Raw genomic sequence first — 27,947 nt, 5'->3', positions numbered from 1 at the left:
CACAAGCTACATTCAAATAAAAGTAGGCGTAATAATATAATAATGCGTCACTGTCCACTTATTTAATTATCTGTCCTCTCCTTACATTACAGTGAATCCTTGAACCTTGAAAACATCTTAGAAGATGTGTAAGATAAGATAAGCCTTTATTGACCCCCAGAGGGCGTTTTGTGTGCTGAAACAGTACAACTGTATAGATCAATAGAGAAAGGTAAACATTAGGGGTGGGAATCACCAGAGGTCTCACGATACGATATCATCACGATACTTATGTCACGATACAATATTATTGCGATTTTAAACATATTGCAATATTCTGCGATATAATGCAATTTATTACCTTTTTTCCAACTTCAAATTTTTCCCCATTTTCAAATGATGTCACCAAAAGTAAACTTTGTCAACATCTGTTTCATCTAAAGAGATACATTTCTCTGTTTGTTCATCTCACTTCAATTGTATTGCTGCAATATGGGATTGTCAAGCAGACAGACTGACCACCACACATATATAATAAAAGATCGATACTTGGCGTCTGTGTATCGATACAGTATTGCCACGCAAAATATCGCGATACTATGCTGTATCGATTTTTTCCCCCACCCCTAGTAATCATTAAATAAATATTTAAATTAAATTCCATTTGACTGTCATTGCACAGAGTAGGCTTCACGTACTGAGTGCAAAAAGCAGTAAAGTGCTTTTGAGGCTAATCAGTGGATACATTAATGTATTGGGATATATAATATGGTTATAATGGTTTATCTTCAAAGTTTAAGGGATTTTAAAAAACTCTCAAAGACATCAGTTTCCCCTGACTTTAATTTTGAGCTGATCTTACCTTCCCTTCATAAGGGTTTATTTATGGATTATCTAAATGAAATAAGAGATTTATTTAAGAAAATAGTTTTTTACCTTAATTACGCTTTTTTAAAATGTACAAAATAACATTACATTGACGTCGAAGCTTTTGGTTCCTTTGTTAAAAATGAGGCTCGGAGATATCAGTCACTTTGGTTCCCATGGTGATAAGCTCCCAGTCAGACAGCTGCTGGAGAAACCCCGTGTTTGGCCTCATGTTGGGTTTACATTTGAGCACGTACTTCCAGGCCTCCTGAAAAAAAGTCACAGCAACAGCATTGTATACTGTAAATCAGGGTGGGATACATACACACATACACACACCCACCCACACCCACACACCCCCACCCACACACACACACACCCCCACACCCACACACACACACGGTGGATGCAGGAAAAACCGGAGATGAGACGTACACGATGACCTAAATTGAGGACAGCTACGCTCGTTAGTGCAATGATAAGTTAAAGTCCAATAAGTACTTTATCAAACCGTATGAATGTGTGTCTCAGGCCAGTGTTAGGAAATTAACTAACAATGTTAAGATCAACAAGCCACTGACAGAAATGTTCAAATTTGATTCATTCAATAAATTATTATTTTTTGTCTTAAATCCACCAGCCATTTTCATATTATACCAACATTTGCAGCATCCTGAGCCTTTTTGGAAAGGTTACTAGGAAAACTCAGCCCAGAGTAGTTTTAGGTCGCCCAAAATAAGTTTCCTTTTTATTTTTGAAGAACTAAACAAAAAAGCAACTTTCACTGTCTCTCGCAACTTCATTGCAACAAAAATACAAAAGACATCACAACTTTTATCGCAATTTTTTACAAAAGCTCCCGCAAAATCAGGCATTTTGGGCCGCAACAATCTCAAAAAAAGGCCGAAATCCTGGAGGGACTGTTTAATGCTGTGTTACTGAGAGATGAGTCAATATTTTTTTTTGTTCATTAAACATGTAGGCCTACAATGACCAAACTGACCAAACACAATTGTACCATGGTCTCGCAGGCTTTTTTTCACATCACTTTTTATTTGCCTATATTAATAAAATATGTATTAATAATAAAAAAAATAAAAAATATGCTAGTGCACTTTCTTCTATAAATTTGAATTCCGGAAAAAGTGGCTAGTAAAAAATATAAGTGGCTGGTAAAATTGGGCATCCACCAGCCACAGTGGATTTCCCACCCTGCTGTAAATGTTATATTATATTTCACATTCACATGCTTTCTATCCACGATCAATCTCGTTTGTGTGTTAAAAGAGTAGTTTGACATTTCAAGATAGACGCCTTGTATGCTACAGTAAATAGCCTACGTAGCTGGAGCCAGCAGTAAAACCACAACTTGTTGAATTACTTTGTTTTTTGCACGGATTACACAGACAAAACACAATATAACATGCTAAAAAGTGACCAATAGGCCTATGTCATGCAACAATTGAAGACCGGAAGAACGTCTCTGAGTGGGGATACGGCTCTTCCGGTTAGCTTTTTACAATGACGGAGCCCGCTAGACACTGCTGGACCAAGTCTCTCCACAACCTGCCTGAAGTCACCTAAGACCATGTGGTTGGGATTGTAAATCTCTGTTTGTAATTGTAATTGTGTATCTCGAAGTAAAAAATATTTTGAAAAATGGCAAAAAAGGCAAAAGGTACAAGACCGTGTACAGAAACTATCAGAGACTTCAATGGTAGAAGCTCGCTCTAGCCGTTCGCGGTTTCGCGGGTATGGTAAACGTTTCTATGGTAACAGCAAGTTGGACCAATCAGAGACGTTGCTGTTACGCTTAGGATTGTGGGTAGTGTAGTTTTTGTCCATACGATCGCGAATAAAACATGTTTTTCTTAAAACAAGGTTGATTTCATACAGACTTCTAGCTTCTAGAGGAGCAGAAACTTTCGTTTCACAACCTCGTAGCTCGGGGTCAGTCTACCTCGGATGGTTTGGACATTATGGGATGGTTTAGACATTATGGCTGATAATCTAAATCCTTATGGAGAAAGGGACTGTTGACCGGAAGTTCTGATTCCCTACTCCGCGTTCCAGAAGCAGGAAGTGTGACATAGGCCTATAGAGGTGCTGGTAGGCAGATTTTGCTACCTTGAACAGAGCCAGGCTAGCGGTTTACCCCTGTTTCCAGTCCTTATGCTAAGCTACGCTAATTGGCTGCTGGCTCCAGCTACAAATTTACTGTACAGACACGAGATTGGTATTGATTATCTCATGTAACTCTTCGCAAGAAAGGGAAAAGCTTATTTCCCAAAATATCATACTTTTCCTGTAAGTACGGCACTGGAGTCAAGATGTGGTTAGCCTAGCTTAGCATAAAGACTGGAATTCTAAAACACCCCAAACACCTCTAAAGCGAACACATTACTCCCCTTAAGAAACAAGATGCTGCTCTTATTCTGATTTGGAACACAAAACATTTCATCTTAGAGTTTCAAGACACTCTCAGCAGAGTATATTTGCATACTTATTACTTGTAACCATCACAATATACCGGTGGCAGTAGGACAACAATTTGCACCGCGCATACTGCATTCTGCAAGTGGAAGAACCCTACTTGCCTCCAGTGTGTATTTGAGGTGGTGCATGAGAAAGGCAATGGTGACAGCACTGCAGCGGCTTCTGCCCTGCCTGGAAACGGTCAGGACCCGAGAGCCCATGTTGATGTGGGAACCTGAAAACAAGAAGATAGATGGCTTATTTCAGTGAACACAAATCTCTGCACTATCAAGCAAATCCATGTAACAGAAACTATATTTATAGCACATCTAGCAACAAAATAATTCAAAGTAAACTCCCTGTTCTGCCAAAAAAAAAACAATCTCTAAAAGATGGACTGTACATGATCATCTCTACTGTATATAAAAACCATTTAAACATTTTAAAATTCTTGTTCAAAAACCCCCAAATGACCTCTGACCTTTCACTTTATAAATTCAAATTGTGGAGGCACAATGCATGTTACATTTAGATCTTTAAAGTCAGATTGAACCTACTGAGAACGTGTTTAAAAAAAAGTCAATTTAAGATTTAACAGATTATTTTAATGCATGTTTTGATGCACCCATATATTTTAGTTGTTTTGTTGGTTTTTATGCCCTTTTATACCCTTATATTTCTTTTTCATGGAAATGAAAAACTTGAAGCTTGAACTTGAACAATCTCATTTGATGTATTACGGCTAAATCAGTTGAATATGTGTTGTGTTTTTGTTTTTTGCTTCTCCTAAATCCCTGCATATACATGTACTGTTGCATTTTGTTTTCCTTTGATTAAAAAAAAATTCAGATTTCAAATTCAAATTAAACACCTGCTGGCACAAATATCTGTGTATTAACAGTCTTTTCTCCAATTGTAGAATAAAGTAAACACACATTCCTGTCAGCGATATCTAGTCTCATATCACGATATCGATATAATATCAATATATTGCCCAGCTCTATACTCAAGTGTATCGATTTTTTCTTACACCCCTACTGTGTATGTTGTTTTTATATGTTGACTGTATTGTCATTTAATTGTATTTTTTTTTAGGTTGCCATTTTCAAACTGGCCAGGGACAACAGATGAAAATGAGCCTGCTGAGCTAAATCTGGCTCATTTACAGCTGCTTTGCTGTTGATTTATGAGCATTGTCCCTGTTAAATAAATAAATACATGCAATGAAAATATTTGAAAGTCTTTAAAAACAGCTTATTAAGTAAAGTACAACTTACTAATAAGAGTACAAATCCTTTCAAGCGTTGAATATAAATCAGACACCACTGAGTCGGCCACAGGGATGTTAAGCATGGTCTGGTTCTCCTTTGTGGATCTAGATCGAAAAGAAATTTAGAATAAATTCAACAGCCATGATATTCAAGAGTTTTCTCTGATGATATTTCAAACATCCGGTCCTGACTTACTCCAGAGTGTTACTCTGTGAGAGGCTGATGACGACGCTGATTTTCAGGTCTTTGAGGATGCTGGAGTCCATGCCTTGTTCCTGGTCGCCCATATACAGCAGTCCTGCTATGATCTCCACTGGATAAGTCTTCAGGTTTTCCAGCTCCTGTGATAGTCCAGAAATATATTAAATTGTATTCATCGGCAGCAAAATAATCAACTGACTTATTGGAGAGAAAAAAAACTATTTCATATTCTTTGAGATAAGCAAGGCTGGATTATCTAACCGGGCGAAATTGGCAACTGCTTGAGCTGAACCAAAGTGCACTGAGTCTGTGGCCCTGTCTTGTAAAGGGACCTTGTGTCAGAAAGTATTTACAGAAAGTGGCTGCAATATATTCATGAACATCTGTACAATCTGCAATCCAAAAGTATAGCCTTTGCTGTAAATATTGCCTTTGTGAGGCTTACAACGTTGTTGAGCTGATTGGACATGTATGGTCATTTCTCAGGCTGTGGTTTTTGATGGTAGTGTAATGGATTGCTTTACACAAGGGAGCGATGCAGTTATTGTATGGTATGCATCTTTACTACTCGCTCACCAGGATTCCTACTATTGTGAGGTGTTCAAGCAGCATGCCTTATTTTCCCCCTGGGGGTTAAAACCTCCATATAGTCTGTTAATCAAAGAGAATATTCACCTGGATCTTAAATATGCCACACATGACATCAACCTCAAAATCTAGAATGAAAAACTAAAGAACTGGAGAGCTTCTTGGAACTAGTCTTTGTGAAGATAAGATGGTGCTCATTGGTAGGGGGACATGAACATATTCAGTGAGCATCAAGAAAAATGCGTTTATTACATCTGGCACCTAACTTCTGGCACATTCTAACTTTGTTCCTGAAGAAGGCTGGAGATAGAATGTGCCAGAAAAGCATTTGACCTTTTCTCTAAAGACGAGTGCCTTGGAATTATCCAAAATCTAGACTAATTAACAGTGTGAGGCTGTGTCAGAAATGTTTGACTATTCACTATGTGAAACTAATGCACAAATTTGGTCAGGAAGACAATGCTTTTGCATGCTTAGGCCTTCTTTATTTCTCAAGCATCTGCATTCAATCCTTACACACACGCACATTCATTATTCCTTGCTGTCCTGTCTGGGCCTGTCATTATCTTATCAGCCGCTCTCATCAGCTGATCTCATCTATTTAATAGCTCAGCGACACACCTACATTGTAAGCCCATTATCCTGCTGCTGACTCTGTTTAAATATGATTCTACGGTATGTTAAAAGTTGTGTGCCTCTGTTGGTTACTAACCAAGAGCTAAACTATCGATACTCTGACACGTCGGCCCTATGCAACAATCAAGGATTGCGTTTTCAGTTGTAAACATCTGGACAAAGTGTAATCCAAATCACTGGACTTAATGACCAGACACCGATTTACGTCCAGTCCAGAGACTTGCACCACCTGGATGATTGAGATCAACCTCCACAGACTTAAATATGAGTGTATGAACTTGCCCCCAGGTGTAACAGGTGTGTTTTGTCTTACCATGATGGTGTACAGGATTTTCTCAGTCCTTAAAAAAGGGTACAGAGCTGAGAACTTCTGAAAGCCTCCTTTCACTATGTGGACTGGACAGATGCTAGCTTGAGCTAAGGCCTGGGCACAGTCAACGGCTCTGCCTGCAATCACAGTCAGAAGCCAACTGATAAACATCAATCAACACATTTGTGGCTGAAATGCATATTGGGAGCATTGTCTATAGCAGGGGTCTTTAATGTTTTTTAAACCAAGGACCCCTTAACCGAAAAAGAGATGAAGCAGGGACCTCCTACTACATATATTGTATAAAATGAAGTTGCATATTAGATGGAGCTACAATAATGTGTAGGGCGGCCTAAAGCCTTTGTACGTATACCTTTTTTGCAAAGAATACTAAGCTATTAAAATAATAATTTTTGGCATGATTTTATAAATCATTTTTTAATGTTACACATACATGTGGCACAGTGAATCCTTAGGATGAACTGGATCTGTGGATGGCTACCTTAGTGACTACCTTATAGGCCAGTGAGCCTATCATCAGTGGGGATTTATATGTGCTATTAATATGTTGGATTCATGTTAAAACATTTTAATTTTTGAAAAAACTTTCTGCAGTGACTCTGAGGATCCCCTAAGGGGTCCCGGACCCCCTGTTGAAGATCTCTGGTCTAAAGTGTACTAACTTCCCTCTGCCAGAGCAGTTCAGGGGACTTGTGGAAAATACAGGCTTTTTTAACACTTCATATGCAGTAGCCTAGAAATCTAGACGCACCCTACCGACAGCAAATGTAATTTGCAGTCAGGGCCAACATCTTGATGTGGGTCTGGCTTGTCAGGCTAATGCCCCTGTGCTACTCTAAGAAATGTGTCCTGAATAGCCAATTACCTTGTTCCTGTAAACAGCTTGTGTTGCTGTCATAGACCACCACGTGCTGCATACTGTCAACCTCCACAGCCTCTGGCAGGAGGAGGGTGCCCTCTGAATCCTGGAAAGAGTCGGCCAGAAATTTTTTATATTTGACGCAACAAAATAATCCTAGAAAATTAAGGAACTAGGAATCCAAGCTGTCTTTTAGTTTGTTTGTTTGTTTGTTGTAACAATCTCTACACTTCAAGTACCCCTCCTTAAAATCAATTCACTTATACCTTTTGGATATTTTAGAAATCTGAAATGTTAACCCCAACCTCTAGTGATGGTATTGTTTCTTCTGTGTTTTTTCCTTTCTTTATTTGTCTTTGTAACTGACTCAATGTCATAGTAAATGAGGGTTGCCCCTCAAGGATCTCTCGCGCAAAGGTTGAATGAATGGAAGGACAGTCTTCACATATTTACCCCATTTGTCTAAATTAATTTACAGAGTAGACTTAAACTTGACACATATGGATATAGATATCAATAGGGTAATTTCAGATAAAATTGGGTTTGAGGTTCTACTGATTTTAGGTGTGACTGTTGTAGAGAATATGCTTATATTTTATTTTTTATTCCTTTCTATGCCAAGGATATTTTAGAATGCATTTATTTATAATGCGTCATGTTGTCTGTATACATTTATATTAAAATTGTTGCTATTATATTTCTGTTTGTTTCTGTCATTTCCATTATCATTTATTTTTATTTTATTTTTATTTTTTCTGTACTCAGGTCTCACTTGTAAAAAATAAGATCTCGATCTCAATGTGTCTTCCTGATAAAATAAAGTATATTTATTAAAAAAAAACAAATAACAAAAAATAAAGGTTGCCAGTAGCAAATAATTGTCCATGCACTACTAAGTCTGCAGTTTCCCTTATAATGCGAGCTGCTTTCAATTTAAAGTGCTTTCTGTTGTAGTGGACAATATAATCTATGAGTATAATGCTAATGTTTATAGTAACCATTTCCAAAGGAATTCCCTACGGTATTTTATAACAGCCAAACGTCTGCCCATTTACGCCTAATTGCACCCATCAGGCCCAGACTGATTGGACAGACAGGCAGGAATCACAACACTGTGGCTACAATGACTACTGTACCATTTTGACATGTTTAGCTGTTATGATGTGACTCATTCTGTAATCTTGGGTTTCACGAGCATCTAGGAAAGAGACATACACAATGTACAATTAAGTTACAACTTAATTGAATTCAAGCCGAGCAATCAAGCAAAATCCAACTCACAGCAAGTAGTCACATTGACTCCAGCATTAACAACTGAGCTAACGTAGCAGGCCATCTCTTACCAATCACACACAGGTAGTTGATCTCGGCCAGCCTCGACACGCGGCTGCAGCGGTTGAGAAGATTGTAGAGCTCAAACGGCTCACACATTAGGATTTCAGCCATCACAGGAAGAAACAATTAGTCAGAAACAAAGAGCAACATTAGAATTAGCCTGACCTGTAGGGAAAACACATCAGCTTACAAATGACCACCTTGTCTAGCTAGCTAACTACGTTGTTTTCAAAGAGCACGTTTGCGGGTTGTTTCACTTCGGTTGCTAAGCAACTCAGCGTCTACCCTGGTGTTTTGGTTTAGCCAGAGTGATAGAGAAAGACACTGTGTGTGTGTGTGTGTGTGTGTGTGTGTGTGTGTGTGTGTGTGTGTGTAAATGCATCTTCTACAAACATGCTCTCCTGTTGGAGATATCTTAAAAGTCCACAAGAGAGCGCTAAAGTCCTTCAAGTTATCATACTGTAGGCCTACTGCTACACTTATTTTTTTTAAGTTAGTTATTTATCGTTAGTCACAACATCCAAGTTGCCATATGGTATATAATGAATCTTTAGACGACTGTACTTTTCTAACCTTACTGTGTGGGACTTGTAATTCTTCTAAGCATTTTTACTTTCAAATTATTTTTAAAGATGGTGGTACTGCATATTCCCAAACAAATGTTCAATTAGATAAGCACAGACCAATTCATACTCATTTGGCCTGGTGCTTTTGGAGAAGCAGTTGCACTTTACCTGGTTGGTAGCACAGTCTTGTCTTTTATAGATGAGATTCTTTCTGGTTTTCAAGGATAATGGTTAATCTACTGATGTTAAAGCTAGGGGTGCAAGATATATCGACTCAATATCGTTATCGCAATTGTGAGAGCCATTTGGGTTTGTTTATTATTTGTTGCTGTTAATCCTCCCGCCACCGGGGGTAGCCAGGGCGCTGTCCATTTGGCTGGGACAGAGGTGATTTAATCAATGTCCAATTGGGCACAGGTGTTGGGAAGAGAAGGGAGCAAACAGTTTTTTGACTTAAGATGTAGGGACCCTTGCTACTCGAAAACGTCCACTACGTGGCTGGGTGGATAATTTAACTATTTAAGACGCGTGCACTATGTGAGCCAATGCCAAACATCGCCAGTAAGCATTTATTTTAAAACTTAGGCCATTTCGCATACATAGAGTCCATTCATATGTGTAAACATCAAACAAAAACACATTAATTCCACTTTCCTTCTCGTAACATACTGCACGGTCAAAAAACTGTTTGCTCCCTTCTCTTCCCAACACCTGTGCCCAATTGGACATTGATTAAATCACCTCTGTCCCAGCCAAATGGACAGCGCCCTGGCTACCCCCGGTGGCGGGAGGATTAACAGCAACAAATAAACAAACCCAAATGGCTCTCACAGCAATATATCGAAAGTATGCAATTTATTTATTTTGTGGAGCGCTGCATCCCGTCCATTGGCTGTGTTGCTTAGATGTGTTTGATTTAGAGCCCGCTTGCCACTTGCACATGTTAGTGCACGTCAACGCACTGGTCCACTACCTGACAAACCCTATGGAGCGTACCACGTGGCGTGATGTGTGTGCCAGAGTGACAGTGTAAGTGAAGAAATACAGCAAAACGGAACAAATCAGAAGTGAAAGAAAAGTTGTCCTGTTCTCTTTATATATTTTAATAACTTGTCCTGTTCTGGAGACACGGTCCTTATTTATTCATGTTGGACCAGTCCAATATGACTGTCAGTTGAAATAAACCTTGTGTTGTAAGAATTTTCCTAATTTGTTATGAATCTATTTAGAAGCATTTTCCCCGTAACCTTTGTAATTTGACATGTTTATATTGAAATAGATTGCAATTTTCATAATCAATATTGCAATCACATTTTGTCAATATCGTGCAACCCTATTTAAAGCCAGACTATGAAAAAGTAACTAAAGTGCAATAATCATGTTTGATCAATATTGAGATCACGATTACTTATTGACTTCAGAAACACCTCGCATTGAACCCTTTTGACTCTAACACTGGATTTCTTGAACTTAATATAATTCAACTGAAAACAAATTTAAAATGTAAATATACATTTAAATACAAACCAAATTTGCCCAAAATGAATGTGATGTTAGTGCACTTCCACAACCTACTGAAAACTCCTAAAATATATTTTTAATACATCAAAAATACCATATAACATTACACCACAATAAATTCGATCAAATATGAAGTGTACTGCCACAACCTACTGAAAACTATATTCAACATATTCCATGCAGCACAATAGTTTAATCTTGGGTTCATTGTTGGAAGCCAAAAATCGTAATTAAGAAAAATTTAAAATTTAATTAATCGCCCAGCCCTAATGATAATAGTAATATATTCCACCACAACAAAATTGTCAGCATATGTTTGTTATTGGACCGAGTGTAAGAAATTAGTTTACATCTCCATTACAGCAGCGCACAGACCTGCATTTTGATCAAGTCATCTTCATATATTGCAGGTCATACAGGTGTAATGTGGATGTGCCTTTACTTGAAATTCTGAAATGATTCCAGCATGTCGTGTGAGCCTTAAAGCGGCTGCTGAGTATTAACAACCACCACCTCCCCGTTAATGTTAAGCTTTGTGGTTTCCCAGTCGAAAACATTTCCTGTTGGGACCGTCTTCCCAGAGAACATGTCTTGGATCGTGCGGTCTGAGAGGACGGAGTCCCACAAATTAATATCACCGATCTCCCCAACAAAACTCTGGCATCAAATGAACCCACATAATTATCCGGATCTTGTCCGATGATAACCTTGCCTCCGGGTTGGACTGTGTGACCCTTATTGTAAATTTTGGTCAAGCTTTTCCTCCCATCCATGAAGAGAGCGGCCGCACCTGAGCTGGAATCCCAGGTGACACACAGGTGGGTCTGCAGGGCGCCGATCTCAGGGACTCGAAAAAAAAAAAAAAACAGGTTCTCCCGCCAGGTAAAAGGACAATCTAACCACACATAACAGTACAGAGGGTTTAACAATGCAGAATTCAAACAGTTCTTGTACTACATTACCTTAAGTGTGATCACATAAAACTATTTTTAATGTAATTCATGAATACATGTCAGTTATTGGTAGTATTATTAGCCAATTTTATTTACAGTTGTCATTTGTAGTAGCAGTAGTATTGTAAGCAAAAGTAGATTCTTTGTAGTATCAGTACTTTTAGTAGTAGCAGAAGTGTTGTAAGTAGCAGTTGTAGTACTTGCTAGTAATAGAATAGTCTATTATTGTGGTACATGCATAACAATTCACTGTGTGGACTAGCCAGACCCTCAGCATTCTGGGATGGGAGAAAAACGTGCTCTGGTTTATTGCATTTCTTTAAACCAATCACAATTGTCATGGGCCGCACTAAGCTCTGCACAGAGCCGCTGCAAAGTAGCCTCAGGAAGGAACTTGTTTTGGTGGCACATGTGTATGTTCAAAGGTTGTTTTAGTCATGCAACAGAAAACTCAGATTGAAGACTCTTCAGTTCAAGTTTGACCCACACCCCGGTCCCTTGAATTTTTTATTAAAGGACTTTTATACATTGTATTGATATCTTGCCTCCAAGTACCCTGGGTTGCCACAGTCTGTAGTAGAATTGTTAGATCACTAAATATTGTCAAATTCAGAATATCGGCATTTAGTTGTGTCTACCTACCTGCCGTCCAGCTCACGCCACACATTCAGCTCGTCATAGCTTTGGGTCCGGTACGCAAACCGGATGATCTCACGCTTTCCGGTGAGCTCTGTAGCCACGCGCATGCACAGAGTGAAAGCCCTCAGGTTCAGGGGCTTCTGAGGGACCATCTCCACATAACTGGTACTAGTCTCCGAGGGGAACACCAAGGTCTTAATGCTCACTCTCTGAGAGAAAAAAAAAAAAAAAAAAACACACGATATATTAGATGCGTTTATGTTCAAAATATATGTGCAATATGTATAATTCAGAAAAGGGTGGTTTTAGTTGATTTTTTTTATGTCTTATGTTTTTGTATTTCATGTGTAAAAGCAACACAATCCAACTAAAAGTCCAAAATAGTCATTACTACTATAGAAAACTGTCAACCAGGGGGAAAAAAAAATAAATAAAAACAGCATTTCAACTGGAAGGCAGATTTTTAAAAACATTCTAAAACCATTTATTTTCTCATCAACCTCTTGATTAATGGACTAATCATTTTGGCTATAGTTACATTTGCAGACCAGTGCCCCACATAAAGACACAAGGGAAAGAAAGATATACAATTACCGGCCAACATCATGGAGACGGCAACAAGGAACAGGACGGCATAAAGTCTCATTTTGTCTGAGCAAACCTGCGAAAAAACAAAAAAAAACGACTTTACTCTTCAACTCATTCCACACATGCCATTTTACAGTGCTCATATTATGCTTTTTCCCCCTTATTGTGTTATATATCTTTTTGTGCACGTTATAGGTTTACAAAAGTGAAAAAGCCCAAAGTGACTTACCATCTCCAACAGAAAACGCTGTTCACAAACAGCTCTATTGTATCCCAACCTTTACTTCCGTGACGAAGGAGTGTCACTTTGTAACACGTTATAATGCTCGACTAGCTGCTAGCATGGCACGTTTTGAAAATTAAACCATGTAAAGCTATTATAACCTCTCAATACAATTATGAACCTGAAAATGAGCATAATATTACTTTAAGTTACATGCATTGTCAGTAGTTTTTATAAAGATACAATCATACAATGAAGCTGTAAATGTATACAGCCCTGAAAAGGGGGAGTAGTTGAATGAAAGATGCACGGATACAGACTCTCTTCAGATCATGTGTAACATACATACAGTTCTTCTGCTGCATAACTACAGAACTGAAATATACCAAGCAAACAAATACAGCAATACACAAGAGATACAAAATAAAATTATGCTCATGTTTTTTTTTGTTCTGGCCAGGGGGTGGGGGAATGTCACGGTGACGGCAATGTAGACTAACAATGCAATGACGATAGTGGCAGATATAACGAAAAGTGGCCAGGCAGCCTGCACTATGCTTGTTATGTGTGGCTGGAGAAAATGCGGACCCAAAATGCAGAGGTAGAAAACCGAGGATAGTTTAGATGAAGATTTATACCAACACAAAAATCCAGGGTACAAAACCAACAAGAATACAAAAATAGTGAAAACACAGGAAACAACATAAGGAGCATTAACTGAGGAAGTCCAAAATGCAAAAAGGGAAAACAGAGCTAAATAACAAAACCGAGCACAGAGACCGCACGGAAGACTAACACAAACCTCAGAGACTGGAGCATAAACACGGACAGGAGCTATCACAAAGGAATACAGACAGGAGACGAAAAATGCACAGACTTACACAGAACACCACAACAGGACACAAAATGATCTGACACAGGACAAGGGGGAAGACAAAGACTAAATACACAGGGTAACGAGGAAACACAAGGCAGGTGACACAAGGCTGGGAAACAGGTGAAACACATTAGGGCAATCACAAGGGCGGGAAAACACAGAAAGTAAAAGAAGACAAGACAAGACAGAGAACAGACTATCAAAATAAAACAGGAAACAGAACATAAAACAAGACAAGACCGAAAATCACACAAACAGAAGGAAACAAGACATGACAGAAAACCAGGGGCCTGTTTCACAAAACCAAGATAAGAGATTAAGCCGGGATTTATCAGTTATCCTGGATGATTTAAGCCTTGACTCGGTTTCACGAAAGTGGAGGCACATAAATCACCATGGAGATTTATTCTGTGCAGCTAGCCTGCTCCCGACCAGGCTAACATTCAGGATTTATTTAATCCTGGAGCCTTTTCTGATCACCCAGCAGTGGTTTTACCCTGTTGTTATCAGCCTGGATTAAAATACAACAGGTGCATATTGCTGTTCCTTTAAGTACTGTTATTATTTAAAGTTGTGACCATATTTTTTTAAATAATTATTCATGTGACAGTCATCGTTACTGTTATATTGCTGTATGCAGACTGCTGTTCATATCGTTGTTAGAAGTTTGATGACTATATTATGGCAGTTGTTGAGATAATTAGAAAAGGCTGATAACATTTCAAATGTGTTTTAAATGAATTCTGTTACTAAGGGCAATACATACAATGCTGTACATTTCTATAGTTGACCAATGCACCTTGAATTATTTTAGTTGATTAATTTTTTTTTTTTAATTCTTTAACAATAAGGATGATGTTTGTTCCTCTTCCATGTGCATTGTATTTGGCATTCTTAGCACACAAAGTGTGTTGTCCAGTAAACTGGGACTATAATTTGGGAGGATTGTACAATTTGAAGAACATATCCTAATTGTACAATCCTCCCAAATTATAGTCTTAGTTCACTGGACCAGTAACTATCTAGTGATGGCTACTGTACATTCATGTAACAACAGGGGGAGGACACCTCAATGGTTTTTGACCTTATATTTAGCTGGGGGGGGGGGCGGAATAACTGATGAATATACTCTGTTCTATTCATGTTTACAGTGTGCATGGAATTTATCACTTAATTATCTTTATAGTTTCTAGATTTTAGAGTCACATTTCTTCAGTGTCTTTATTTTCTATGTCCATATATACAAGGGAGCAAGGCATATAATATGTAGAGAAGGAAACTCGTCCTCTATAAAAAATAAAAAATAACAAACACGAGAAAAAGCATGGCAGATAATAGCAGACAGACTGAATGATAGTCTAAAAATATACATTGATGAACTACTGCTCTTAACTGAAACCATTCAATGAGTCACTTGTCAGCTGCAAAAACGAACAGTTGTACACTTTGCATTAAAAGCGAGCAGTGGAAGTTAATATGACTTAGGAAATGTATATTTTAGCCCATGAGAGAGAGGGAGGAACAGAGTGAAAGAGATATTTACGCATCATACTCTAGCGTTGTAGAAAATTGATCTTCATGGTACATTTTCTGAGTAACATTATCTTCTGCTTACTTTTAAGGAAAAGAGTACAACTGTTAATTTGTGCAAATGATTAGTAGCCTAATCCTTGAATGGTATGATTATGACGGTTTCAGTTCAGAGCAGTGGTCAGTTAATGTATATGTTTAGGCTGCTTACGCATTCAGTCGGTCCCTGATCGTCTGCCACTCTTTCTCTCGCTGTTTCACTACAGCAGCCGTGTTTCTTTTCTTTTTATACAAATAATGTGTTTCACGTCATCATACTTCCACAAGAAGCTGCTGCTCACTCTGTATAAAGTATGTACAATGCGTATTCTCCATTTTGGCATCAGTACATCTGTGATCGACCTCGCGGTCTTTTGAGGAAAGCCGTGGACGCGCATCTATCTGAATTACTTCAGCCTGGCTCAACCTAGTCGCTCCTCCTCAGTCTGGCTTGGCCTTCGTGAAACGCACCAAGCCAGGATGCACAGATTAGACTAGGTCAAGCCTCGCTTTATCGGTTATCCTGGATTTATATATTCTGCTTTTGTGAAACAGGCCCCAGGCGGCCGCATTCTCCCGACTGCGCACCAACATGTTTTCTCTCTGTTTGAGTTTTCCCTTTGTTAACTACTGACAACATGCACCTCACATTCTCCATTACATCCATACACCTTCATTCATCACTGATACTGACAATCACACCTCATCGTTCTCTTGTTTGCATCATTATTTAATAAATGTCACTTTATTATTGTTACGTTGCTGTGAATCTCCCTGTTTTGTTGTGGCCTGTGAGCCGGTTGTAACAAGTTGGGGGCTCGTTTTCCGTGAGTATAAAACCAGGACCTTGTTTGTGGGTTTCTTTAATTAATTAGTTAGTTGCTTTTGAGGCAATTTGGTTTAGTTGAGCTAGTCTATTGTTGTTTAAATGTTAAGTTGCACTACAGTCATGTGTAATATAGTTTGATGTATAAATCAGGGGACAGATGCTCATTTGCATCCTAAATCCCCAAAATATAAGTTGGCTCAAATTATTTTATCTGTTAAATATAATATACTAAATATAGGTTTTTGTCTGGAGGTACATGTTGGTCATCCACAGAAAATAATTAAATTAACAAAACAGGAGCATTTCTTTCAGGGACATTTTGCAGGTTTACTACGAGTCTCATGTAGCTTTAGACTTTAAGACCAAACAGGTTTATTTAGGTCACAGAGCCTTTCAAACACAGCTGCAATTCAAAGTTTTATGAAGAAGAAATATGCTTTAGAATATACACTGGTTATTGTAAAATCAGCTACAAACTTAAATTATTTGGTAAAGATCAATTACCAGTTTACTTTTTGTTTTAGGAATAATCAATAAATCCTATGATTTTAATACATGTAATTTTGGTTTAATGATATGCCTGAGCCCGGCCTCTTCCTCCGACACAGAAAGCAGACAAGATGATCGACTAAAATGTTGGTAACATTCATTTGTATGTCAAAATGAATAAATCTTTATTTTCAATTACCGGTATACAAATGATCAATTGCAATATATTGCGTCACCAAAAGCTACCCAGCTCATTTCCGTATATCGTGCGATAAGTCCATGTATTGACTATCGTGACAGGCCTACTCGTGAGAGCAATATCTGGCTTTTTAGCTGCCGAATGCTCAACTGTGTTCACCCGCTAGTTGTAACTGTTTCTCTCTGTCATTTGGTGCTGGTTAGGCGGCTTTATCAGAACCTTTTTTTACTTAAAACAGCTGCCTGCTGCTGATGGACATTGTGCTGAAGAGAGCAGTGAGAGTGAACCAGAACAGTAAAGCTGTAGACTACGAAACATAAGAAATGACCTGGAAGTTGCTAAAAACGCTTCTTAGAACTGAACAACTTATGTTTGTCACTACGAGCGACCCCTTTTTCATTATACCTAGTCATTTTTTCCATAGTTAATAACACAAAATATTGATCAGTGAAGTTTTAAGGATTTATTTTATTTGAGAAACACATTGGCCAGAGTATCTTAGATTGATTGAATCTAGCTTAAGTGTCCTTACAGTTTTTTAAATCACTTTTTTATATTCAGGTTTATCAGTTACTGATGTTTAATTAAAACAACAAATACCTTTATCTGTGTACTTCTAAATTGCAGATGGTGGACTGCAAATTTCATTAAGGTGCACAACGCCACCAACAGGCCTTCTGCACCACAACATGCAGTAGTGATTCAGACTATTACGTATGTAGACTATATATACTATACTATATTACTATATATACAGACTATATATATATATATATATATATATATATATATATATATATATATATATATATATATATATATATATATATATATACATATGTCCCATGACAATTTTGAGTCATAATAGGGGGACCAAAAGAAATGTAGCACAAAACCATGTTTACTTTTCCCACAAAACCTTAAAATACATCCAGCTATCTGAGAGGGGACACTGCTCATCTATGTCCACACTAAAAACCTTGTGATTAGAGGACACAAGAGCATGCTGCTTTATTTTAAAGGGTCACAAGCTGAAAAGGTTGAGAACACTGGTATACTGTCTCCTCACACTGTACAGGATCAGCATCAATGGATTTATGTCTTTAGAAAAGGGGGCTTCAACGTTTTTTAAGCCAAGGACCCATTAACTGAAAGAGAGATGGATCAGGGACCCCGTACATATATACATATATATATATATATATATATATATTGTATAAAATTAAGTTGCATATAAAACTGGGCCTACCATAACGTGTAGGGCAGCCTAAAGCCTTTATACATACCTTTTTAGTGCATAAAATACTAAGCTGTTAAAATAGCCTAATCATTGTTGGCATGATTTTATAAATCATGTCTTAATGTTAAACACACTTGCTATTAAATTCAAACAAGACAAGAGCAAATAAGTCAAAATAGATTTTTATATAAGTTAAAAAAAAACAAAATTCAAATGATGAACTACACACTGAATCAAAGTCCATCAGCCAGCAGCTCAGCTCATTCTCTGGAGCTGCAGCAAAATGAAAACTGGACTTTTGAGATGCAGACTGATTGTAAACATGAAACTGCTGCTGTGGAAAACTCTGAAACTCTTCTGTCACTCATATCATATCTGCCTGACACAACATTTATTTTATTTTAGAGAATGAATGTGTAGGCAGCTTCTGCAACATTAGTGTTTACTCAAAAAACTACCTATTCATATCTTCAATTCGCTAACTTTTACACTTTAAACGGATTACATTTCTGCCTTTTTGGACTTCTGCATTTTCTTATTTTCAAATTAAAATAATGTGCGATTAAAATGAACAGAAAACGTCTTATCTGTTGTAATGTTTGATGTTTTGTGTGGACCCCAGGAAGAGTAGCTGATGTTCTGCACCAGCTAATCCTAATCCTAATAAAATCAAAAATCAAATCAAGCACTGATGTTTTTTAACAAAGTATATGTCCCTAAATGTCACAACGATCCTTTAAAGCACCTGAAAACATAAATATTCATGACTAAATAAGTAACAAAGGTCTAAGTGAAAAAAAACTCAAACACACAAAAACAAAAACAAAAACATTCTCTGATGTGAAACAACCCAAACTGTGTGTAGAAAATGTGTGCTCATGTAAAACCCCATTGCCAACAGTAAGTAGCTCATTGAGAAAACACATTTTTAGCTGTGAAAGTACCAGTATTTGGCCCAAAATCCCTTAATTTGCACCATAGTAAACTACTTTATCATAAATAACCACCAGATGGTAGTAAAGCTGCACATGTAAAGTCTTTGGCTGATGAGTTTAATACTTCACTGACTTGAGCTGAAACCAGAGCTGCTTTGTTAGAACCTGTCTGTCTCTGAGAGTCTAATGGAGCTCAGCGTACATTCTTGCAGGAAGACTTCTAAACGTAATCACATTCTCTCTCTGCTAAACTGAACAGCTGTTAGAGGCATTCACATTTATCTAACCGATCAGAAGCCGCCTCGAATTTCACGAGGAAATCACAGCATGACATCCCTGTTTTAAACCTGTCTCTCTCTGCTGCTCAGTTGTCATTCAGGCTAAGAGCTCAACCCTCCTCCTCCCCTTGCTCCTCCGATCTTCATCTTGCACGGCTCCTGGTTCCTCCTCCGGCAAGAATGCCATCGGCTCCTCGGTTCGGTATTCGGGTTCCTCACACCACCATCAGTGTCTAGACTCCATCGGTGGATCAGCTTCTGGCTTTCTAACCTACATATAACCTCACCTAAATATATATAATTTCATAATGATGAAGTCTAATCTCCAAAGACTGTACATGTATATCATGCATTCGTACAATAAGTCTTGCGTATCTGCAACAAAGTCTCTCCTGATTGAATTGTTATTATCGCTACTGTTTAGTCTGAGTGGAGCATCAGGACATTAGGTACTTAATGAGTCGGAGTCTTCAAAACAAATCCTTCAAAGCATATTGTGTTGTAGAAACAGTTTAGTGCAGAGCATCACAGTTTGGGTGCAAAGTGTCCATCAGCCATCAGACCAACCAACTGAGCAGAATGACAATGGTCAAAAGAGAAGCAGCGGATGACTACGTTTTTGTCAGCCACATCTGGATAACACTTGGTAGCTAGCGTGAAGGCGACACGGCGGGCCTTTCTGATTTAGGAGAAGGGGAAACAAGGTGAGTGGTTGCATTTATTAATCCAATTTATTTTGTTAATTAGTTATAAAGAAATGAATTGCTATCACGTTTCTAAACACAGGATAGTTTAGCGCAACTTGTTATTGCAAGTGGTGGAGCATGAAAGACTGATAAGCAGACATGCTATCTATGACTGGATGTAACTTTGGATACTTTGCGGTAAAAGTGGCTCTCCTATTGACTTAGTCCTAATAGTGTTGCTCTCATGAATAAAATAGTGAAGACCACTGCACTATACCGTCTCTGGTGTTGGTGATGATGTAGACGCAGAGATCTTCAACAGGGGGTCTGGGACCCCTAGGGGGTCCTCAGAGTCAATGCAGGGGGGGCCTCCAAATTATTGTTCATTTTTTAAAGTTTTTTCAAAAAATGTCTTAACATGAATCCAACATATTATTAGCAAATATGAATCCCCACTGATGACAAGCTTAGCCATCCACAGATACAGTTAATCCTAAGGATTCACTGTGCCACATGTATGTGTAACAAAAATTATGATTTTAATAGCTTAGTATTTTATCCGAAAAATGTATGTATGTACAAAGGCTTTTCTACACAGTATTGTATGCCTAGTCTAATATGCAATTTTATTTTATACAATATGTAGTAGGAGGTCCCTGCTCCATCTTTTTTTCAGTAAAGGGGTCCTTGGTTTAAAAACATTGAAGACCCCTGATGTAGAGCCTTAAATTCACAGCTATCATTGCTCGATCATGTGAATGGCTATTTAATTATTTATTCACACATTTAGTCTTGATGTAGATACAAAAGTTTTTGTTTTAGTTTATTTTATAATTAATAGTTTCATTTCAGCAGTCATGCTGAGTAGCAGTTGATGACTGGCTGTTCAGACCAGTAAACAAGTTATTTCACCTACTTATTGCTGCTTCCTCTAATTTCTAAACTGTGTTGTATTTTGTACTGAAAAATAATCAGCAGATGAATCCATAATTTAAAAAAATCATTAGTTAATAGATCAAAATGAGCTCCAGCTCAACCAACTCCAACAGTAAAATCCTGCTTTTAAATTAATGCATGAGTGATAACAATCTAATGATATAATATCATAGAAATAAAATTATTGTATTTCTAACTATAATATATAATATAACAGTCACAGGGACGTGTTATTCTTTAACTATATTTTCCTGATTATACTTACAGACTTTACCTGAGGGAATGTTTTTAATGCAGGACTTTTACTGTAACAGTAATTTTTACAGTGTGGTATTAGTAGCCTAGTAGTAGCCTTCTTTTACTTAAGTAAAGGATCTGAATACTTCCTCCACCGCTGGTGTTAAGTCTCAAAACCATTTCACTCTTCCTGGTACAAAATGCAGCTGCCGGGCTTTTCACAAATTCCAAAAAACAAGATCACATTATACCTCTATTTTCAGTTTTAGAGTTAATTGATTTTGAGAGTTTTCTGAACACGTTTCAAACACTTGATGGGAACTGCTGCTCCCCTACATAAGAACACAGCGTTGTCCCAGAGGAAGGTCTCCTCTGGCTGCTCCTGAATCCTGGATCCAGAGCTCTGGAGCTTCTCATAATCTCTTAAAAAGATTTGATTTAGGTTATCCCTATGTATTATGTTTTCCTGTTCAAGTGTCCTAACCATTTTAGTTTTGTTGAAGTCACTCTTTTATAATTTATTACTGAACTTAAAACACAATTAGATAAGTATGATGAAAAGGTGAATTCATTGGGTTTTGATTTTAATTGAAGTTTATTTTTATGGCTCAGATTTAAACTATTATATCACATAATAGCTATATATATATATATATATATATATACACTTATGTATGGCATTGGATAGATTTATGGACTTTGTATGGCTGTAGTGCTGAGCCATGGGTGAAGTCGGAGCTGCTCCAGAGTAAGACGCTGCTGGGGTTCTTTGGTCAAACACATTCTCAAGAAATCCTGGCAGTCTGCAGAGAAAGAAGAAGAAGAAAGATGACGGTGATCCATCACATGTGAACTAAAATGACCAGATTTGTGCCTGCTGACATGTTTGTGTATGTTTTTTCTTACTTTTGGACAGCTTTTTGCTGATTCTCAGCTTGTTTCCGAGGAACTCGGTGGTCTCAAACGAAGCTTGGTGGAGCGTTTCAAACATGACCACTCCCAGCTGCCACACTGTGGTGGGGCCGGGCCTGTAGAAACAACGACTGTACCACTCGGGAGGGATGTGAGAAGGGGTACCTACAATACACGGACATAATAATACGACGGTGAGGATGAGGCGGACAAGAAGCTATGTCTAAATGTTAGAGTCGTAGATAAGTAAGTTTGTGAAGAGCAGGAGCAGAAGCTAGACTCCTTACCGTAGAAATTGCGGTAAGAGGATCCTTTCTTAGCGAAGCAGCTCAGTCCGAAGTCGATAAGGCGAATGCGAGGGACATCTGAACTGGTTTCGATCAGTATATTTTCCACCTTGATGTCTCGGTGAAAGATGCAATGGTTCTCAAGTTCAATTGCTGCATCAACAAGCTGTGTCAGTATGCTCTGAGAGACAAAAGGAGAGAGATGAGGGATCAGAGAGGAGGGTTGTGTGACATTTTCTCATGGCTGGGATTGCTGTCATTAAAAGTTGACTACAACTGCCTGTAGCCTATAGGCACCGAAATACTCAAAAGATGTTCAGTGGAGCTGGTTATAATTTCCGTTTGTTTCTCTCTTTGTTTGGCTGGGGCTTTGTTTACAACCTGTTTGACTGCCTCCACGGCCTGTTTCTTGCAATGACTTATGGTGAGTACAATGTTATCATAATCAATAGAAATGATGGCCTAAAACTAGGACCCTCCCTGCCCCCCCCACCCCCACCCCACCCCCCCACACACACACACACACACACACACACACACACAGACACACACACACACACACACACACACACACACACACACACACACACACACACACACACACAAACACACACACACAGGATCCTCCAGTAGCTTACCTTGGTCTGTTCCTCCTGTAGGGAACCTCCGTTGTCTTCAACGTAATTGAGTAGGTCCTTGGAGGGAATTGGTCTCTCCAGCACCAGGATCAGCTCCTGGTCCAAATCATACCAGTCCAGTAGGGACACTGGTGCTGACGTCCCCACCGATCCACTTGTTTCAGCCCCAAGTTTTAACATGGCGGCGACCTCCACGGACAGCTGCTTCCCATTCTGGTCCTGAAACATCACAACAAAATAGAGGATGAGGGAGAGGAACGTTTTAGAGAATAATATAGAATCATTCATCCATAATGCATTCAAGTAAGAGCGTGCAGTGCTGAATACAGCTGATTTCAACAGCAGTAGGTGTTGCTCACTTACCACTACTTTGCAGAGGATTTTGTCCTTTGGTACGCGTTTGATGGCAACCTACGAGGACAAACAGGACTTTGGTTAGCACTTACGGACCATAATGTATCTGTGTTCAAGAATGCGTGTGTAACACTTACAGGTAAATTATCTGCTCTGCGATATCCGGCAAACACAGATCCACATCCTCCCACGCCCAGCTGATCCTGCTCAAGGTATTTGGCCTTAAATTTTGCTAAACAGACAAACATGTATATTTCGTTTTAATACAGTTGTGAGGAACACCAATTATGTAATATTACACCTAATATGTACAGACTTATGACTGTGGATACTACAGCTACTACATTTGATCCTTGGTTTTTGTTTTTTTTCTGTTTTATGTTATGTGCCTTGTACTGTTTTTGTCTGTAAAACGTACAACAATTTCAATAAATACATGGTTTAAAAAAGATATTACACCTAATGTAAATCATGCTAACATAAAGCCAAACCCTACATGTATCACTATCTACTGACCTGTAAGGGCAGCTATGGACAAATCCAGTTTCTCCTTCAGGTCTGATTTCCTTTTTATATTCCTGCTTGGTCCTTCTCCATCGGCGACGCCGACAGCCTTCCTCTTAACGTCTCTCTTGCTCACATCACTCACAGATGTATTGCAGCTTTCTACATGAGAAAACCCCCCAGAGGAACATCAGCTTGTTGACAGTCACAGGCACTAACACAGACAGAAAGTCCTCCAAACTAAATGACAAAACAGCCCGTCATTCGGTGCCTTCCAAAATGGCACATATGAATGTTTTCTGCTCTGCCGCCAGAGCTGGAGTTGAGCTGTGGTTAGCCTAACTTAGCATAAAGACTCTTGAGGCTGGGGGAAACTGTTAGCCTGGTTCTGTCTAAAGTTTTAAAAAAGCCTGCCAAGACTTTATTAAAAACAATATTTCTCACTGTCCTCTAGTGGTATTTATCCGTGCGGATGGGGTTTTATTTGTCCAGGTTTGGAGATATCTGTCTCTCCACCCCAATACAATGGAGGTGGATGGAATGGAGTTTGTGGTGCTCACAGCAATGAAACATTTAAGAACATTTTAGCAACATCTATCTCCAAAAACTCCTTGTTACTCTGGATAATCCACAAGCCTCAGCATGAACAGTTTATATTGGAACTACCTTCTACCAAAGAAATAGTCCCAAAGAATCTGCCACCAGTGTGTTCAGTGGATTATCTTTTTTACCCAGGGCACTATTCTGATGCAAAAATCTCAAAACCTGGGTGAAAAAAATCCAAAACTATCTGCATAAATAGATACAACTAGAGGGAAGAAAATTAGTTTTCCTTAAAAACCCTACATGTATCACTATCTACTGACCTGTTAGGGCAGCTACGGACAAATCCAGTTTCTCCTTCAGGTCTGATTTCCTTTTTATTTTCCTGCTTGGTCCTTCTCCATCGGCGACGCCGACAGCCTTCCTCTTAACGCCTCTCTTGCTCACATCACTCACAGATGTATTGCAGCTTTCTACATGAGAAACCCCCCCCAGAGGAACATCAGCTTACTGGTAAGGCACTAACACAGACAGTTTTTCCTCCTTTTGAGAAAAAAATCCAAAACTATCTGCATAAATAGATACAACTAGAGGGAAGAAAATGTGTTTTCCTTTGTAATTCAGGTGAACTAAAGTGTATTTAGATCAATTTGCCAATTCCCTAGTTGATGGACATTTCTGTAATAATGAATCCACTAAATTTGAACCCAGTGATGTGAAAAAACTAAGATCATTTACTCAAATACTGTACTTAGGTACGATTCTAAAGGTACTTGTACTTTACAAGATTTTGAATGCAGGACTTTTACTTATGTATCACTTATGTATTACTCCATTAAGTTAAGTTAAAGATCTGAGTACTTCTTCCACCACTGTCTTGATCCTCATGTTCAGTAAACCGACAGAGGTATACACTCCCAGCAGTAATTTCACAAGATCAGCCCACAGCCTACCAGTGTCCGCTGAGCAGGACGCCGTCTCCATGTCATGCTTGTTAAGGTCAAATATTGTCCTCTTCACTCCTCTCACGGCGATATCACCCTTAGAGGTGTTAGGGACCCTTGTCTTTTTTCTAAGGGTCTTCCTGCCAGGAGTGGCCTTTCTTTTAATCGTCCTAGTCGGGCCATCATTTGCAGACGCCGAACACCTGCGCTCTACAAATGAGAAAAACATCAATTTGTTGTGAATTATAGTCGCTAAATGTTTTAAATTGTCATTTTTTATTATCCCACAGTACAGACTCAGATCACAGTGCGATAAAGGGCTCAGTAGCAGAAATTAGAGGTCTATATTTTAAGGTATTTATTCTGCCTACTCTACCTAATACATTATATGGATCATTAACGTGAGTGACTGCAGGTTTTCTTGCCTTGATTCCACACTTACCTCGGACTCTCCTTAGGGCCAGAGAAACAAGAGTCTTTGCATAGTCTTTTTTCATGATGACGTTAAAGACGTTTCTAACACGATAACTGAGAGATCAGAATCAGAGTGAACTTCCCACTGTGTGTGTGTTGTGAAGGTAAGGTGACCAGAACATGGAACATGGTGAGAAGTTCTATCATGAGGTCATGTCAGCAACATCACAAAGAAGTGTTCTGGAATATGCAAATTAGGGTTCAGAATAGATTGTGTATGTGTGTGTATATTTGAATAGGTAGAGGTTTTTCAAACGATTCTTACAATACAAGCATACAATTCTTTATTTAATTTGTATTTATCCATGAAAGAACCTTGAGATTAAAAATCTCTTTTTCAAGATTGTCCTGGCCAAGACAGGCAGCAGTACAGTCACGCATACACACAAAGTACACAAAAAAATAAAACAACTAAAGTAGCAAATATTTCCCAAGTCAACCACAATCATAAATACATCAAAACATCTACAGCCAGATGCGTCTGCCTCCTTTTAGCATCATTTAGCATCTTCTTAAAAGCGACCAATGAGACCAGCTCATTAAATGCTTGATATTGACTTCTTCTCAGTCATCTGGCTGACTTTCCTACCTATCATAATGTCCTAAGGTTATTTTTATGAACGGTTCATATTGATCTAAAAGTCAAACACTAAATACAGAAGGATTTTTGGCTTTAGGGATGGCAAACTGTTAGATGGACTGCCAGGCGAATTGTACAGTCATGCATTGTCCCCAGAGGATCTATGCTGACTTAGGTGATCTCCTAACTTTTAAGATGAGATTGACTTGATTGTCCCAAAGGAAATTAGTCTTAGACACATTCAGTATCTGCTGTTAAAGATATATTATATACTATTTCTGCATTAAAATGTCTAAAAAAATAAATACATAAAAAATAACGTTGTACGACACATCCGTAGTCATCATAATGTATATAATATGTGCGGTAAGGCATTTGTGGTTTGTGCATGTGGGTAATGCAATACACACTCCTGCCAATGGTATCATATGAAATGTAAGGTAAGGATGATGTGCCAAGAAATACAGCACTGTGCCAGCTAAAGGCAGGAAAAACACTGCTAGCAAGTGAAAATGGATATACATAAACTATGCATGTTTCAAATATCCCTGAAATATCCCTTGTGTGATACACACAATGTGTTTTGGTGACTGCATGTAAGGTATATTTTTGTCCGGAGTTAGCCCTTGTCTGTAGCTAATGCCATCTAGCTGGCCTTACTGTTTGCTCCAGACAACAAAGAAACATGAAATGCATGACTTTCTGTGTGACAAAAGAAAAAACATTGGTGAGAACAGCAAATGGAAAGTTTTCATTAACTGGATTTAGGCATGATATTCTTCTAACATAAACTCAGCAACAGAATGCAGGTAAAACAAACATTTATGTCCCAACTAGTAGGGTCTGAGGATGGCCATGTTAGCTGGTTGGTTGGTCAGTTGGTTGGCCGGTAAATCGATCCATCTGCTTGTCCAATAGTTTGGTTCAAAGTAAAATACTATATATGTTACAAATATTGGCAAAATTCCCAATATGGACATTCATGGTCCCCGTAGGATGATTGCTAATAATCTTGGTGATCCCCCCCCCGACCTTTCCATTACCAACGGGACCATTTGAGCAACCCTTGAGTCTGTGAAACTTTGTCTTGAAAACCATAGATATTCATGGTCTCCAGATTATTAATCCATGTTTTGGTGACACCTCCTGCCTTTTCCTTTAGCACCAACACTGGACCCAAATGTCAGCTTGTACACCGGGAATACATATAATAGTCTAATGAGCCAATTGCCATTATATTTACAGAGTGCATTCTTGCTTCCCAGAGGATAAACTTCTTCTTTTTATCACTTTATAATTTACAAGTTTAGCCCCACCATTGAAAGACTAACAACAACATGTTTGTTTAAACAACACTAATACACTCATATTGTGGGGTGATGAACACTGACGATGTTGAAGATT

The 27,947-nt window shown here is 38.5% G+C and overlaps 2 protein-coding genes and 1 pseudogene across 3 annotated transcripts; all 3 read right to left on the bottom strand.

Annotated features, from left to right (window-relative positions):
• Positions 1 to 933: 933 nt before the first annotated feature.
• Positions 934 to 8,865, bottom strand: styxl1 (serine/threonine/tyrosine interacting-like 1). Its single transcript, XM_031308193.2, has 8 exons — positions 8,551 to 8,865; positions 8,344 to 8,405; positions 7,214 to 7,313; positions 6,331 to 6,464; positions 4,788 to 4,933; positions 4,599 to 4,696; positions 3,444 to 3,556; positions 934 to 1,114 (listed from the first exon to the last, which is right to left on the bottom strand). Exons 1-8 carry the CDS (start codon positions 8,651 to 8,653, stop codon positions 983 to 985), a joined length of 888 nt encoding a protein of 295 aa, XP_031164053.1. The 5' UTR covers positions 8,654 to 8,865; the 3' UTR covers positions 934 to 982.
• A 2,215-nt stretch (positions 8,866 to 11,080) lies between these two features.
• LOC116056057 lies at positions 11,081 to 12,882 on the bottom strand (annotated as a pseudogene).
• A 9,095-nt stretch (positions 12,883 to 21,977) lies between these two features.
• Positions 21,978 to 26,067, bottom strand: LOC116056054 (serine/threonine-protein kinase pim-1-like). 2 transcript variants are annotated; one of them, XM_031308188.2, is made up of 10 exons: positions 25,932 to 26,067; positions 25,499 to 25,699; positions 24,869 to 25,018; positions 24,015 to 24,164; positions 23,636 to 23,730; positions 23,508 to 23,555; positions 23,145 to 23,363; positions 22,507 to 22,687; positions 22,214 to 22,384; positions 21,978 to 22,110 (listed from the first exon to the last, which is right to left on the bottom strand). In XM_031308188.2, exons 1-10 carry the CDS (start codon positions 25,984 to 25,986, stop codon positions 21,998 to 22,000), a joined length of 1,383 nt encoding a protein of 460 aa, XP_031164048.1. In that variant the 5' UTR covers positions 25,987 to 26,067; the 3' UTR covers positions 21,978 to 21,997. The 2 variants fall into 2 exon arrangements, with proteins under 2 accessions (XP_031164048.1, XP_031164050.1); XM_031308190.2 differs by lacking the exon at positions 24,015 to 24,164 and having other exon boundaries at positions 25,932 to 26,066.
• Positions 26,068 to 27,947: the final 1,880 nt, after the last annotated feature.

This window comes from Sander lucioperca, chromosome 13 (genome assembly GCF_008315115.2).
Source record: "Sander lucioperca isolate FBNREF2018 chromosome 13, SLUC_FBN_1.2, whole genome shotgun sequence".
In the NCBI taxonomy this organism is placed as follows: domain Eukaryota; kingdom Metazoa; phylum Chordata; class Actinopteri; order Perciformes; family Percidae; genus Sander; species Sander lucioperca.
Note: the sequence above shows the minus strand (reverse complement) of the source record. Positions and strands in the feature narration are given on the sequence as shown.

Excerpts from the sequence above, each read along its gene's own strand:
- styxl1 (XM_031308193.2), bottom strand. The coding sequence starts at position 8,653 with ATGGCTGAAATCCTAATGTGTGAGCCGTTTGAGCTCTACAATCTTCTC. Across the intron at positions 8,406-8,550 it reads CAACTACCTGTGTGTGATTG|ATGCTCGTGAAACCCAAGAT; the intron begins GTAAGAGATGGC and ends TCTCTTTCCTAG. Across the intron at positions 3,557-4,598 it reads AAGGATTTGTACTCTTATTA|GTTCCCACATCAACATGGGC; the intron begins GTAAGTTGTACT and ends TCTTGTTTTCAG.
- LOC116056054 (XM_031308188.2), bottom strand. The coding sequence starts at position 25,986 with ATGAAAAAAGACTATGCAAAGACTCTTGTTTCTCTGGCCCTAAGGAGA. Across the intron at positions 23,556-23,635 it reads GCAGAGCAGATAATTTACCT|GTTGCCATCAAACGCGTACC; the intron begins GTAAGTGTTACA and ends TTGTCCTCGTAG. Across the intron at positions 23,364-23,507 it reads AAATCCTCTGCAAAGTAGTG|GACCAGAATGGGAAGCAGCT; the intron begins GTAAGTGAGCAA and ends GTGATGTTTCAG.